The sequence below is a fragment of the Balaenoptera physalus genome (assembly GCF_965194825.1).
Source record: "Balaenoptera physalus genome assembly, chromosome: 11".
NCBI classification, from domain to species: Eukaryota; Metazoa; Chordata; class Mammalia; order Artiodactyla; family Balaenopteridae; genus Balaenoptera; species Balaenoptera physalus.
Window position 1 is genome coordinate 8,165,514 of NC_138896.1, and position 14,006 is coordinate 8,179,519.

At 43.3% G+C, this 14,006-nt stretch overlaps 1 protein-coding gene across 4 annotated transcripts in view; it reads right to left on the reverse strand.

Annotated features, from left to right (window-relative positions):
• The window catches only part of MAK (male germ cell associated kinase), a 68,409-nt gene that overhangs the window by 15,572 nt on the left and 38,831 nt on the right, over positions 1 to 14,006 (reverse strand). For 3 of the 4 annotated variants that reach the window (XM_082413301.1, XM_082413300.1, XM_082413302.1), the window contains 4 exons: positions 13,830 to 14,002; positions 11,677 to 11,825; positions 7,853 to 7,984; positions 3,039 to 3,158 (listed from right to left, as the gene is read on the reverse strand). In XM_082413301.1, the coding sequence (XP_082269427.1) occupies positions 3,039 to 3,158; positions 7,853 to 7,984; positions 11,677 to 11,825; positions 13,830 to 14,002 (574 nt within the window). Of the gene's footprint in view, positions 1 to 3,038; positions 3,159 to 5,754; positions 5,830 to 7,852; positions 7,985 to 11,676; positions 11,826 to 13,829; positions 14,003 to 14,006 lie in introns of all 4 variants that reach the window. The other variant, XM_082413303.1, reaches the window with a different exon arrangement.

The window sequence follows — 14,006 nt, forward strand, 5'->3', positions numbered from 1 at the left end:
AGCTATTCTCTCTGATGTTCCATCTTTCTGTTTGGGATTTAAATATCTTTTCACACTATGTGGTAGCTGTCATTCTTGGATTATACTCTGTAGGAGTCAACTTTGAAATTACTCTCTAACCATTCTGTACACCTAACACTAGCTATACTATATTTATTTTCATGGTGTTCCCATTTTTTTCTTCTCTTTTTACTGTAGAATTGGAAGTATAGGAGGAACTTAAGGGAGCATGTGGGTCCTGATGTGTTGTTAACCTCAGCTTAAAGGGAACAAAGCCTTATGTGAGGAACCGCCCTGGTGACAGTCACCCCAACTGCTCTGTGGTTCAGTTGGGACAAGGAGGCCAAGAGTTCTTCCTTGGTTTGACGGGTCATTTCATCCCACTCTTACTGGGTTTAAAGCTCTCAAAGCCAATAAAAAGCTCCTTAACAAAGACAGGGACAGTGTCTAGAAGGGCCAGTTAAGTGCACCGTATTTTCTAGGACTAGCCCTTTAGTCTAACCCTCTGCAATATACACCAGCATCAGTCTGATAAATTAGTGCACTCACATCAGAATGGTACCATGGGCAGAGGAGAGAGCACATGGGAGGGGAGGGCAGGAGGGAGGAGACAATAAGTCTCCGTGACTGAGAGAAAGGGAAAGGGAAAACCCATTCTTAAGCTAACAGTGGGTGAGAAGTGAGGCGTCTGGGGAGTAACATCCAGAGAAGCTTTTTTTCCAGCTGATGACATAGTCTTAAGTCCTAAATGCATTTGAAGGAAACTGTGTCCAGGCCAACCTTTGTAAAACCTTCTTTGAAAAGGGAATCATTTTGCCAGTAAGGCGGTAGTGTTGACGTTTAGGATTCCTTTCTGAGAAAGAACAGAGCTTTAGGACTCCAGCACCCTTGCTGAAGAACTTAGTAGCTGACAAAGGAGCCCAGGTCTCGTGTGGGGCAAAGAAATGCTTTGTTCAGCAGCTGGCTGTGCCCACACCGCACCGCTCCCCAGACCGGAGCTGGCAGCCCTCTAACACTTGCTGGGCATTTATTTTAAAACCTGCATGTGTCCTATCAAGGGCATTTAACTTCTTGTAGGAAATGTTTGCTGAAGGAAAAGGTGTTTGCCTCTAGTTAAGAATGCAATCCATGCCACTGCTATATAACTTTTAGCAAGATAGAAAACTTCTGTAAAATGGAGATAATGATGGTACCTTCTGTCTTAGAGCCATTGGGAGAGAGTTCAGCGAGTTAACGCATGTAAAGCACGTAGCACAGGGCCCCGTACTTCTAGAGGGCGGCTGTGTCTGAAAGAAGTCACTCCTCTAAGTCCTTGTTACTGTCAGAGCAGGGGACAAGGAGGTATGAGGGGGATTGGGTTGAGAGATGACATGGGGAGGGAGGAAGAAATTAATGTGATTTTTCTTCTCCAGACTTGAGGATGAGGAAGAAGAGCAGAGAGGGAGGCTGAGAGAAGGGGAAATAGTCGAGTAAATACGGTAATAACCTGGTTTTATTCTCTTGTGGGAAACTGTCACACCAGTGGGAGGGCTGGAAGACACGTCTCTTACAGAACAGTGTTTTCCTAAGGATTTGCATTGACCACTTGAGAATGATTAATATTTACTTCTTTTTTTTTTTTTTTTTTTACCTTTCCTCCTATCACGATCTGTAGGAAAATCTGATAAGCAGAGTAAAATGAAGAGATGAAAAGTTATGAGAAAGCATTTTACTTAAAAAAATGAAAACAGGAATATGCATGCTAATCTGACAGAATAATTAATATATAAAGGCCTCCAATCCCTTATAAAAATATGTTCAAAAATACCCACTTTCACTTTCTAAGGGCAGGTACTCAAACTAATTTGAGACGTTATGATTTTCTGCCTTCATATTAAAAATTGCTACCAAGCCATGGCTAATAAGTCATGATAAGGCTGCCCTAAAGTATCTGAGGCTTTATAAAAATTATTGCTGTACATAAAATGTTTATTTATATATTCTGTTTCAGCAGAGAGGTAATCAAGCAGTTCTTTTCGCAGATAAGGTAACTGAGTACTGCTTAAGCAGTTCTACCATGGTAAGAAATAAAAAATGAACGTAAGTCCAGTGCTTTTTACAATTTTAGCTCCGAGAGCATGAACTTTAAAGACTGGTAACTCTAATCAGGAGTTCTATAATATAAGATCCTGGCTGGGACAGACTGGGAGAAGACTTTTGAAGTCAACTTTTAAATTAAACTGTAACTAGATATCTTATCAAACTTGTAATTACCTGCCTCAGTGTTTATCTTAGGTGCTTTAAGAAGGGTATCTATTTTAGACTGAAATAACTTAGAGAACATTCATAGTCAGATCTGGTCAACTCAAGTACAGAATCCTCACCTCAGTTTCAAGGGCGTCCCCCTGAATGTGGCTGTCACACGCCACGCCACTGCAGAGCAGGTGACCAAGTTAGTCATAGCGTCGGAGGGTGGGGAATAAAACTTCACCACCTAATATATTACAGAGCGAAAGCCAGTCAAAGTTCTGCCGCAGTTTAGTTCTAAACCCCAAGATGGAACTGCAGAAGGACTGCCCATTAACTGATACATAACAAAGTCTCAGCATCTGTTGCGCTTTCCGCTCCGTGCCAGGTACCAGGTGGGAAGCTCTGAAAAGTGCATGCTCGCACATCTCGTCGTGTAGCACAGCACACTCTTCGGAATTAGACAGTTTCTATCCCACCTCCACTATGTACAAGCTGTGTGACCCTAGGTAAATGACTCAATGTCAGTTTCCTCATCTGTAAAAGATCTACCTCATCAGGTCATGGGGAGGATTCAGTGGCACAGTCTGTGTGTCTGACCAAGAAAAACCACTGAATCAGAGGTAGTAGCTCCTCTTATTAGACTCTCAAACCGCATCTTTGGGAGAAAAATGGGACATTTTGCCAAAAACAGAACTGTAGTTAATAGGTGAGACTAATTTAAAAGTCTTCACTCACGGAAGGTGACTATAAACTTTAAAAGCTCCTTTCTGATCAGAATTCTCAAAAACTGTATCTGAAGTTGTTCTTACCTGAAGCGGTCGCACCGAGTGTTGCTAAGTGTATCCTCTGGCCAGCTGACCCCACTTCTTTTTTGAGAAAGGAAGGAATATATCCTGACTGATTGTAAGTAGCATAACTTCCAAGATTTCCTAGTGACGTATCATAAAGTTTCAGAGTCAGAAGGTTAATATTTTAAAGCACCGGAGAGTAACTTTGATTACAACCACTACTGATTCTAAATTCTGTTTTGGGGGCATCATCTATATTTCATGCGCCGCACTACGGTTTTACAGATGTTCCCATTCAGTCCATATAACAACCCTCTTAGATTCATGTTGCTATCCACACCTGACTTGGCTAACTTCTCACAGTTAGTAAGTGACCAAGTTAGAATGTGAACCCAAGGTGTCGCCCTGAATGTACCCAGGTTTTTATGACTCCACTTCTTAACCTGAGAGTATATTTCCTGCCAGGAAGCCCCCATCCCTGCGGTGCTCTCTGAGCACTTCTTCATCTTGTAAAATCACCCTGATAAGTGCACCTATTCTCATAGGGGTTGTCGTAGGGATTGAATGAGATGAATGCTAAGCACTTAGCATAGGCTTTGCTGTCCGAGACATGTCAGCTGTCACCATCCTCATCGCTATTAGTGAATGATCAATCTGGGGGGAAATGTAAAGGCAGGAGACCAGTCAGGAGGGCAGTGCTGTAGCTGAAATGAGAGAGAACGTAAGAGAGTCTGAACTTAGACAGTCATGGAGGGATAGAGGAGGGAACTAGCAGGTGTATGGGGTGGGAGGGGTGGGAAAGAGAGTAATATAAACCCCCAAGTCTGTAGCGTAGGTGACTGAGAACAGGATTCAGGGGAAGAATCAGGTGTGGGGTAAAGACCTGGTGCCCATGGGAGATTCAAGTCACAGAGGTCCAGCAGGCCTGGAGATCTGGAATGATCGGGGCATGGTGGTGATGGCACCGTGGGCTTGGAGGAGCCAGCCCAGAGGGACAGTGGGATGTGCAAAGACCCGGAATAGAACAGAACCCAGGGAACAGCACTAAGGGGGAGAAAAGAAAAGGACCCTACTGGGGAGAGAGTGGAGAGGTAGACGGTAGGAATAGGGTCTGCAAACTCCAGAGAAGACAGCGTGTGACAAGGAAGGAGTAGCAAATAAGGCAGAGGTCTGGTGGGGTTGGCACTGCCCTGGGATTTGGCCGCTAGCAGGACAGGCCCCGGCAGGAGCTGTTTCAGTGGCCCGCGGCAAGCTGAGGACACACTGCAGTGAGCTGAGGGGTAAAGTGGAAATCAGAGGAAAAATGAATATAACTTCTCTTTTAAGGAGCCTGGCTACACCAGAGAAGGGACAGGTTTGTCAGTGAGAAGGTGAATCAGGGCTCTGACCGCCTTGGTGGTTTCAAAGAACCGTTCATCTGGCAGCTACGACTGAAGCTTATTTTTACATGGTGTCGTCTGACCACAAGGCTGGACTCTGCCTTCCTGTGTCCCTGAAGTCTGTCACGGTGCTGTGCATAGCAGGCGCTCAGTAAGTGTTTGCTCCTGAACCAACAAATGTCAAACGGCAATATTATTTATCAGACCCTAAAGGATGTTACACAGTAAACACGTTATCAGTTTATACGATTTTTAACACTGCTGAATTTTGCATAGGCACCGCTGCCTCATTTGTCCTTTCTTTTCACCTTGAGGTACTCATTCTAATTTACGAATCAGCCCTTTACTTCAAAAGGCTTTTTGAAAGGGAAGTTCAAGGCAGTAATCCCATTCATTAGCAGCCTGAGAACATATCTCCCGGGACGTTCATGGCGATCCAGTGGTTAAGACTCTGCACTTCCAATGCAGGGGGCGTGGGTTCGATCCCTGGTCAGGGAACTAATAGCCCACATGCCACGTGGCGTGGCCGGAAAAAAAAAGATCTCTCCCACTCTCATCCCCATCATCAGAGCAAACACTTATTAAATGCTTATTGTGTGACAAAAATCCTAGGGATGGTCGTATAATAATGCCTCGGTCAGTATTATTTCCTCTGTCTTACAGGCGGGGAAACTGACTTAGAGGACCCAGGTAACTTGTCCAAGATGACAAGGCTAGTGAGTGACTGAACAGGGACACGTCAGGCTCTAAAACCGATGCACTGATCGGTTACAGGATGCTTCTTCCTACTGGAGGAAGAGGTTGCTAAGGGAAAATGCATAGAAAATTAAGTCTTCTTAAATTATTTTGGCTTTTCATTTGAAGTACCTTGTGAGCTGCAAATTTTTAGGTTGGAGCCAATAGTTAGCACTGTTTAAACCACTGACAGCAGAATTCTAGGAAATCCATCATCTCTATGAAACCTGGTTAACTTTTTCTTTTAAATGATGGTTCATGCTCAGAAATGAGTCTCAGAACTTAAAAATTTCCAGGAATATTGATTATAAAATTAGAAAATATTCTTTTAATTATTTTTCATAGATTTGCCTGATTTCTTTAAATTGTCATAATTAATTTAAGAAGACAAGCATAGAGCTTTTTGAGAGCTAATTACTCTTAGAATTCCGGCTCCCGAAGAAAGAGGTTCTTGACGGTGCGAATGCTTCTGTCTCTCCTAGTCCTGATCTGACCCCTAAAAGCAGGTGACCTTGGCCTTCGTAGTGGCCTTTTATGACAAGATTTGGGGTAGATGTTGAGAAGAAAATTGGACAGGAGATTCAAGGAACAAATTGTACTCATCTACAAGGCCCAGAAATTACCTTGTGAGTCCTGTAATTTTTCAGGAAAGCTTTCATTGCATGATAGTTTTTCAATTGGTTTAATTATGCTTTCTTCTAAAGAGAAGGCAGATGGAAGGAAAGAATGAACAATAAGGAGAATGTTATAGGAAAAGCAGAGAAAAAATGGATTCCATGATTAATGAAAAGATGCAGAAAGAAACCTTAAAATGTTTCTCCGAGAAAATGTGCTCGGTGCTGTCTCAGCTTTCGTTTGATGTCAGTCGTATATTTCCCTGAGACTCAAAGTAGTGCAGCTGTCATTTTACCTGACTGTATTTAACCACTTGGTTCAGTGAATATTATTTTTAAATAACTGAGAAAAAATTAGCAAATTGCAGTGCCGCAGCACTGTTAAATGGATAAAATATCCAGAGCGTTTGATGTCACGTCAGAACACCTCAGGAGACTCCTCGGTTGCTACACAGTGATCCTCAAACTCTTTTGATCCAATACCACCTACATATTTTTTAAGAAAGAGCTCTCTACCTCTTCAGACACTTTAAGCTGATATCTGAAATGTTTCCTCATAAGTTTTACAGTCCCAAAGGATTTAACTTCTGGCATACTGTAATTATAGACATTTAAAAATAAAACTATTACATCTCTCTTATAAATATAATCAGTGGAATCTAAATACCATAGTGATTTTATGCTGACCAATACTGACTTAAGAAATACATGACCACATGGGACTTCCCTGGTGGTCCAGTGGTTAAGACTCTGCCCTCCTACTGCAGGGGGCACTGTTCGATCCCCGATCCGGGAACTAAGATCGCACATGCCACGTGGTAAGGCCAAAAAAAAAAAAAAGAAATACATGACCACAGTCCTTTTTAACAGGTAAAACTTTCACATGAATCCCTTTTCTCTCTAAAATTTTATTTTCATTCATATGTCAACTCCCAAATTTTATCTGAATATAACTGTAGACTTAAAGTCTTTAAATTAACCAGTCAAAAATGTGTATAGATTGAAACCTTTAAAAAAATTTCTTGTAACCAACCATAAGTACATTAAAATACTTTTTTCTGGATTAAGTTAATTATAGTTAGAATGATTCGTTGTATATAATTTATCAAAAAAGATGAATATTATAGAATTTGATTTTTCTTTTTAATTTTAAAATAAATTTATTTATTTTATCCATTTATTTTTGACTGCGTTGGGTCTTCACCGCTGTGCACGGGCTCTCTCCAGCCGCGGCGAACGGGGGCTACTCTCCGTTGCGGCAGGCAGGTTTCTCATTGCAGTGGCCTCTCCCGCTACGGAGCACGGGCTCTAGGCGCGCGGTCCCCAGCAGCTGTGGCACGCGGGCTCAGTAGCCGTGGCGCACAGGCTTAGCCGCTCCGCGGCACGTGGGATCCCCCCGGACCAGGGCCCGAACCCGCGTCCCCTGCACTGGCAGGCAGACTCCCAGCCACTGCGCCACCAGGGAAGTCCCAGAATTTGATTATTAAAAGTAAAAAGTCAGATTTTTTTTGGAAATTCATCTCTTAATGAGAAAGATGGGACCTTTTTCAAGTGGTTCATGTATCCATCAATAAATATTACTTATTGCTAAAATCAGACAGGATTCAGCTTCATTTTTTTTTTTTTAAAGATGGGAAGCAAGGAGAAATCTTGTAAATGTATAGGGAATGAAAGGTGTTTTGTTACAGCTTTGTTACTGTAGTCTTTGAACACTATTCAGAGTTACAGATCAAATATCACATAGTGATCTCATAAAAAAATGATTTTAAAAAAATTTTCATTTTATATTGGAGTACAGTTGATTTACAGTGTTGTGTTAGTTTCACAAATGAATTTTAATTATCTGTTAGCTATAACTCGACTAGGTTCTCCTTCAATTGTTTAAAAGCTAAGGACTGGAAACCACTTGACTTAAAAAGGATTTATTTGTTCCCCAATCATCGAGTTATTATTCACTTTCTCAACACTGACACCAATATATCAAACTGCCCCTTTGACTGGCACCCCGCATATTTTTACACTTTGGGGAAAAAGGAAACATTTAAAAGTAAAAATCAGCAGAAGGAAAACGGTGTAAGTTCATACTTTAAATGTAGTCTTGCTTTACCTGCATTACTCCTTTTGAAAGCAAGTTCTGCCCCCATGGGTCCCAACGACTTAGGAAATAACTGGCTATTCCAGGTATATGGGTGCATATCCTTTCCACTGGCTATCAAGGACACGTTCTTGGGGCTTACACCTTAGAAGAACAAAACAGTCATTTTGAAGGTTAGGGTGCCATCATAAACTTGAAGGAAAAATATACATTCAGACTAAGACTAGAAAGAACGCAAGGGAATGGAAATAAATTTTGGCTACAGTGGAGCAAATACTTGCTTTCTGATGGACCCTAACATGATCCTCAGCCCTAAACACAATAACCTGGAACCCTCACGGTGTCTTTTAGAAACGTTATTTTCTGTAATACAAGTAATGATAAACATTGGACATTTCTTGCTAAATGTCTCTTAAAATTTGAGGTGGCACAAAAATTTTCTTCCAAAAGATATTTCCATGTCATACACTTATTTTGAGTGTACGCTCTGTGCCAGACCCTTGAGGAACACTTGGGGTAGCTGGGGGAAACAGACATGCGGCCAGGAACCCAGGGGAACTGAGAAGTTCGGAAGTACATGTAAAGATCCATCTGTGAAGCTTATTTGCATATCGGATGTAGTAAAATATAAACGGTTAATTGTTTATGATTTTCTGAAATCTGTGAAATGTGGACTCAGCCTTGGACTTTGGTCCCAGTGGTCAAAGGGTGTTGTTTTAACCTAGTTTTGAGAGATTTGAGAACTTCCTGAACTTGCTTTCTTTTGACTGATAATTAAATTGGGTTCAGCCTAGCAGACGCCAGAGACATCACACTGTCTAAGCCTCTGGGTCATACATGTAGGGTTCTCTTTAGTGTAGAAAACATCCTTACCGAGGACGACTATTAATGTAGAGAGAGGGTCAGCCCCTGTTTCAAGGGAGCTTTAACTTTTCCCAAAGTGAACTCCTTGGCAAGGTTTCACATTCATGAGACATATAATAATATTCCTTGTTTTAAAGCCAGAAACAAGCCTGGTTGTTCCGAACCAAGCCGCAAGGTTACCTGTCATCAGTTCTCTAAGGAAACACTCCATGAGGTAGATCATTTCCCTTTATTATAGGATATTGCTCCTTATGGATTTTGGTTTCTAATAAAATACCTACAAATAGAACTATAATAGGCAATTCCCTGACAATAAAGAAGATGCACTAGGTAGCAATTACTCAGGTTAAAAACATCTTCACACACACACACACACACACATACACACACACAAAAGATATTTACCCCCAAAGAAGGTGCAAGGTCAGGGGAGAAAACTACAAATCTCTTTAGGCGAATATTTTTTATAAATACAGTTCAACAAAGAATGGGCCCTGAATACTTAAATTATTTTAATACAATTAGCCTTGCGATATCCCTAGTCTTTTTTTTTAAGTAAATACATACTACACTATTGAAAATAATTGCTTTAACTCTTTGTTAAAAGATTTCAATTTTCTTGGAAATAGACAAAATCTAGAATTTTAAAACATGTATTAGTTTACAAGCTTTTCTGGGGTACCTTCTATAACCAAACACCGTTAAAGAGAAGCAAAAATTAATATACTATCATCCGTCCCCTCAAAGGAGATTAAAAAGTCAGTCAGCAAATATTTACTGAGCACCTACCACGTGCCAGGCAGTGTGTGTGGCACTGGAGAAAAAGTGGTGAACAAAGTAGACCAGTTTCTGCCCTTGTGGCTCTTATAATCTACTCTAGTGAGAAGGGAGACATGAACAGTTATAGATAATTAGGTGAGTAATTAGCAGTGTGCAAATTATGCAGAAGAATCTGGTGCTGAGGCTGCAAAAAACAGAAGCAACAAAGCCAGTCTTCTGAAAAGGTAATTTTAAGCTGGAATGTGAATCATGATAAGGACTTGGTAGGAGTTGGGGAGGTGTGTTCCCGGCAGAGGCGTCAGTGTGGGCAGTGGACCTGGGAAGGGGAAGAACTCGGAGTTGGAGTCGGTAGGCAAGGATGGAGCCGGAACCGGGCGTGGCCCAGAGTGAGGCTGGAGAGGGGAGCAGGCAGCAGATCACAGGGGAGTTCGTGTGTCTCGCTAAGAAATTTAAAACGCAGTAGGAGAGGCACATATACAAATGACACAGGACGTTGGATACACCAGGTGGAAGGAAGGACCGTAAGTGATAATGGGACTTGAGAAGGATCCACAGAACAGGGTTTCAAAAGTGCTGGGACCGGGCGTGAGACCAGAGGGCACCGCCGAGATCGGTAGCACCTCCACTGTATACTCTATTTGCAACAACTACCTTGTGATAATTAAGTACCTAAGGCTTACGGGCGCGCTGATGGGTGACTGCAGCCCCATCGTTAAGTAACAGAAAACAGAATCTCAGAGTCGTGCTCCAGTACACAGCCGGTCAGTAGCAGGTCAATAACTATGATTCTTGCGTCCCTCTCCCTGAAGGCCAGTGTCACAGATCTGCCAATCCTTGCAGTATAATGTCAGGCTGCCCTGAAATTATATGGTACATTTCTAGAGCTCCCTTGATCCTAAAGTTTGATGCTTAATAAGACCTTAATACTTGGCTTTATGGTAAACAACAAAAAAAATGGAAGCCTCCTAAAGATAATACTCTTTGTTATTCCTGAGGATATTCAGTGAGTTAACTACAGACCATAAATAAATGTCAAGGATCACTTCTTCTTTGCATTTCTGTCCTCTGCAGTTGCTGGATCACGATAGGTGCTCAATAAATGTTTGTCCAAGTGACTGAACTGAGCTCAGTTCTAGTTTCAAATCTCACCCAGCTCTAGAGGGGCCATCTTTGAGACAAAACATGCCAAAATAGGGTACAGTGAGGCTCAGGTTTAGATTTCAAACAGTTCGTTCTAATTTTGAGTCTGTTTCTTAGGCTTCAATTACAGCTATGCTTCTGACCCAGAGTAATTAGTAGAATTTGTTAGATCTTCCTGGTGAAAAAGGAAATGATCGGATGGGTCTCAGATACCCTGAAATACGTTCCTGAAAACTGCATGAGGGAGCAAGCAGAGCTGGGAAAACAGGTGTCTGCCAAAAATTTTGCAATACCCTTTCTCACCACCAGAGGGCGCACTTCTACAGCGAAGATGAAGCACTGATTTTATTTCAGTGAAATGGATTCAATTTTCTTTCTTTTTTAAACAGGGAAAAGTGTCCCCCATGAATCTGTGTTCTGGAAACTTTATTACACTCCTGCTTTTGCAGTCAGATCAGAACTACCTCATGGTTTCAGCACCGAAACTTACTAACCAACTGGTGTCTTTGCACCTTTCAAAAGTGCACCCTCCCTTACGGTCTTAATTCCCACTCCTCTCACCGTCCTAAGGAACAAGTCATCACCCTCTCTATCCAGACGTGTGCAGTGGCCTCTTGACCAGTCTCCTTGGGCCCCTCGACCAGTCCCCTACCCTTTTTGAGCCCCTAGCGTGGTCTACCTAGCAGCCAGAATGATCTTTTAAAAACACAAATCAGATCATTTAGGAAACAGTATAAAATTCTACCTTTTATAAGAACTGGTAATGGGAGTGCAGAATTGTTTGAATACAGTTTACAGAAGGCATAGCTTTGGTGGGGGAGGGTGGTATTTTCTGAACCATACTCGTCATCTTGATTGGTGACTGCCAGGCATTTCCTGAGCAGACTTCACAGAGGCAGGAGGTCCAGAAAAGTCCCCGGGGACAGGCTGAGCCCGAAAAGAGCGCTGTGATTGTATTTCACTGGTGCCCTTTCTTCAGAGATTCAAAGACCCTGGAGCATGACCTATTAACTATTCTAGTTACCAGGAAACATTTTATTTTCTCTGCTTACCTGGAAGGTATCTTGATTGTTTCAAATAGTACTGTTTAGCTGTTGAAGCAGTTGACAATTCAGGATCAGATTTTAGGGAAATAGCAGCGGGTAAGTTCTTGTTTTCCCCTGTTGAGTGGTTGGGGCCTGCAGGTACTGACTCTGGAAGCCTTGAAAGTCAACATAAAGTAGAATCACCGGGTGAAGAACGGGAAGATGACGGCGGCTATGGTCTCGCCCACCCTCCGCACATCTTTTCAAAGCAGTCAGTGGTTTCCATCAGAGACCTGCTGACAGGAGCACTAAACGACAGCCCCTCTCCCGAGTAGATACTGGGCAGTGCCTAGAATCATTCCTAATGCTGGACAGTATGAGGCAGAAAGCTTTGTAACTAAGCAGCAAGTTGCCTGTGTACAGTGTGTTTCCATTTTTCCTGCGACTGCTGCAGCTGTGGATTTGTGATGTGGGAAGATGGCATGTTGGAAGGGAGGAGAATCACAGCCATCTCCAGCTGGCTACTCCAGAGGTGTGTAACCACTAAGGTTGTTAGAACACGGTTTAGGCTGGGCTAAGAGAACTGAAGTGGGGAAAGAAGTGTTAGGCAAGTCCCCAAACAGAATTTCCAAAGAGCCTAATGACATACAGAGACACCATGCATTTGCTGACATGTGCCTGCTCCCCAGAAGGCAGAATCGACTTGGACGGTGGCGAGCGCCTGGCGGGGTGCCTGGCGGGGACCAGGCGGGGTGCCTCTGGCGGGGTGCCTCCGTCCCCCAGGGCCCGGCCTCCTACGGCCCCAGCTCTGTGTAGGAACGGAGGCCTTCCGGCATCCAGGCTTAGCTCTGTCTAGTTCCCGAGGCCGTCTGTCCAAGCGGCAGCTTTCGCTGCCAGAGGACGGGGCTGCGATTGGTTTTGCTGCCTGTCGCTCTGTGTGCGGCCCTGCACCACGACCTTCTCTCCCATCTGTGACCGGACCTCTTCCCGTGCTGAGGCCTGGCCCCCCTGGCCAGCTCTCGTCACCTGTCTGACCTCAGGCCTCCGCGGTTCCCCCCGGGAAAGCTCTGCTCACCACGTCGACCCCCTTAGGGATGGACACTGATGTGATTGGCCCTTTGAACTGCTGGCCACCATTTTGGGGTGGCCCTGGACACAGGGAGCCCCCTTCATTAGAAACAGCCCTACTCATTTCCAGCCACTGTCTTTACACCCTGCTTTCCAACACAGGCTAAAATACCCTATTTCTAAATGCCGGGTTTTCCCCTTGAGAGAAATACATACAGGACAGGGAAGGGTGAAGAGCCAATCTTCCAGTCTCTCCCTATGGTTAGCACCGCAACGCTTGTTACACCCTCGTGCCGGGCGAGATAGTAAGTGGCTGAGAGGTGTGGCTTTCTGACTTAAAGTGGGAGGGGGATTAAGCAGGTTTATTCTGTTTATTCTCAAGTTTGTGGATTTTAGGGAGGAGTACCTATGGAACTTGGGGATCTGGAAATTGACTGACTGAGAATTATCTCCCCATGGAAAGTCTTCATCTACCTTCAGAGGTATGTGTACTCCAAAGTGAAGACTTCTGCACTGTACAGTGCCAAACAGCTATGAGGGAAGTTTCCCTGCGCCACCTCTTCTCCCTATTCCTCTTTTGTTCCAAGGCGGGGCAGGGACAAGGAAAATATTTTTCCCAAAATAGTCACCAAAATTTCACCCATCTTCACCTCAAAGTTGAATAATGCAACTGAAAAGGGATTGCTAGAGATATCAAACTTCCAGGAAAAGTTTAGAAAATGATCAAAAAAGTTTAGAACAGCAAGCAAATAAATGATTAACTCTGAACGCCACCACCAGAGGAAACCATTACCTTTGTAGATTGTGCTTTGCTTTTTGCCAAGAGGCATGTGGATTTCAAGTGGGAATTATGGTGATCGTAATTTAACAGGGGCCACGAGAGACTGAACTAGAACTCCTCCCTCCACACACGCTCAGCCACTGATGCTGAGAATCGTTACTGTGAGGAGGCAGGAGTCCTGCTTTTTCAGAGGTAAAAGCACGGAGATATGGATTTGACAGAAGAAACATTAGGCTATTTCTTGTCTTTTAATATGTACACTCATTTATACTTAGTGAGTAAAGTTGATGCGTGATGAAAACATATTTTCCCGAGAAATGTGAAATCTTACCGAAATGGAGAATCTTTTTTCCTCGTTTCTTTGAAAACACTGATGCTTGGCTTCTTGGAATGGGAGACTCCGACATCACAGTCCTCAAACTCTTCCCAGCCGTCTTCAGCCTTGAACACAGCCTGACCCCAGCGCCTCCTGGCACCTTTATGGCCCAGAGTGCCACCTGGCTTCTGT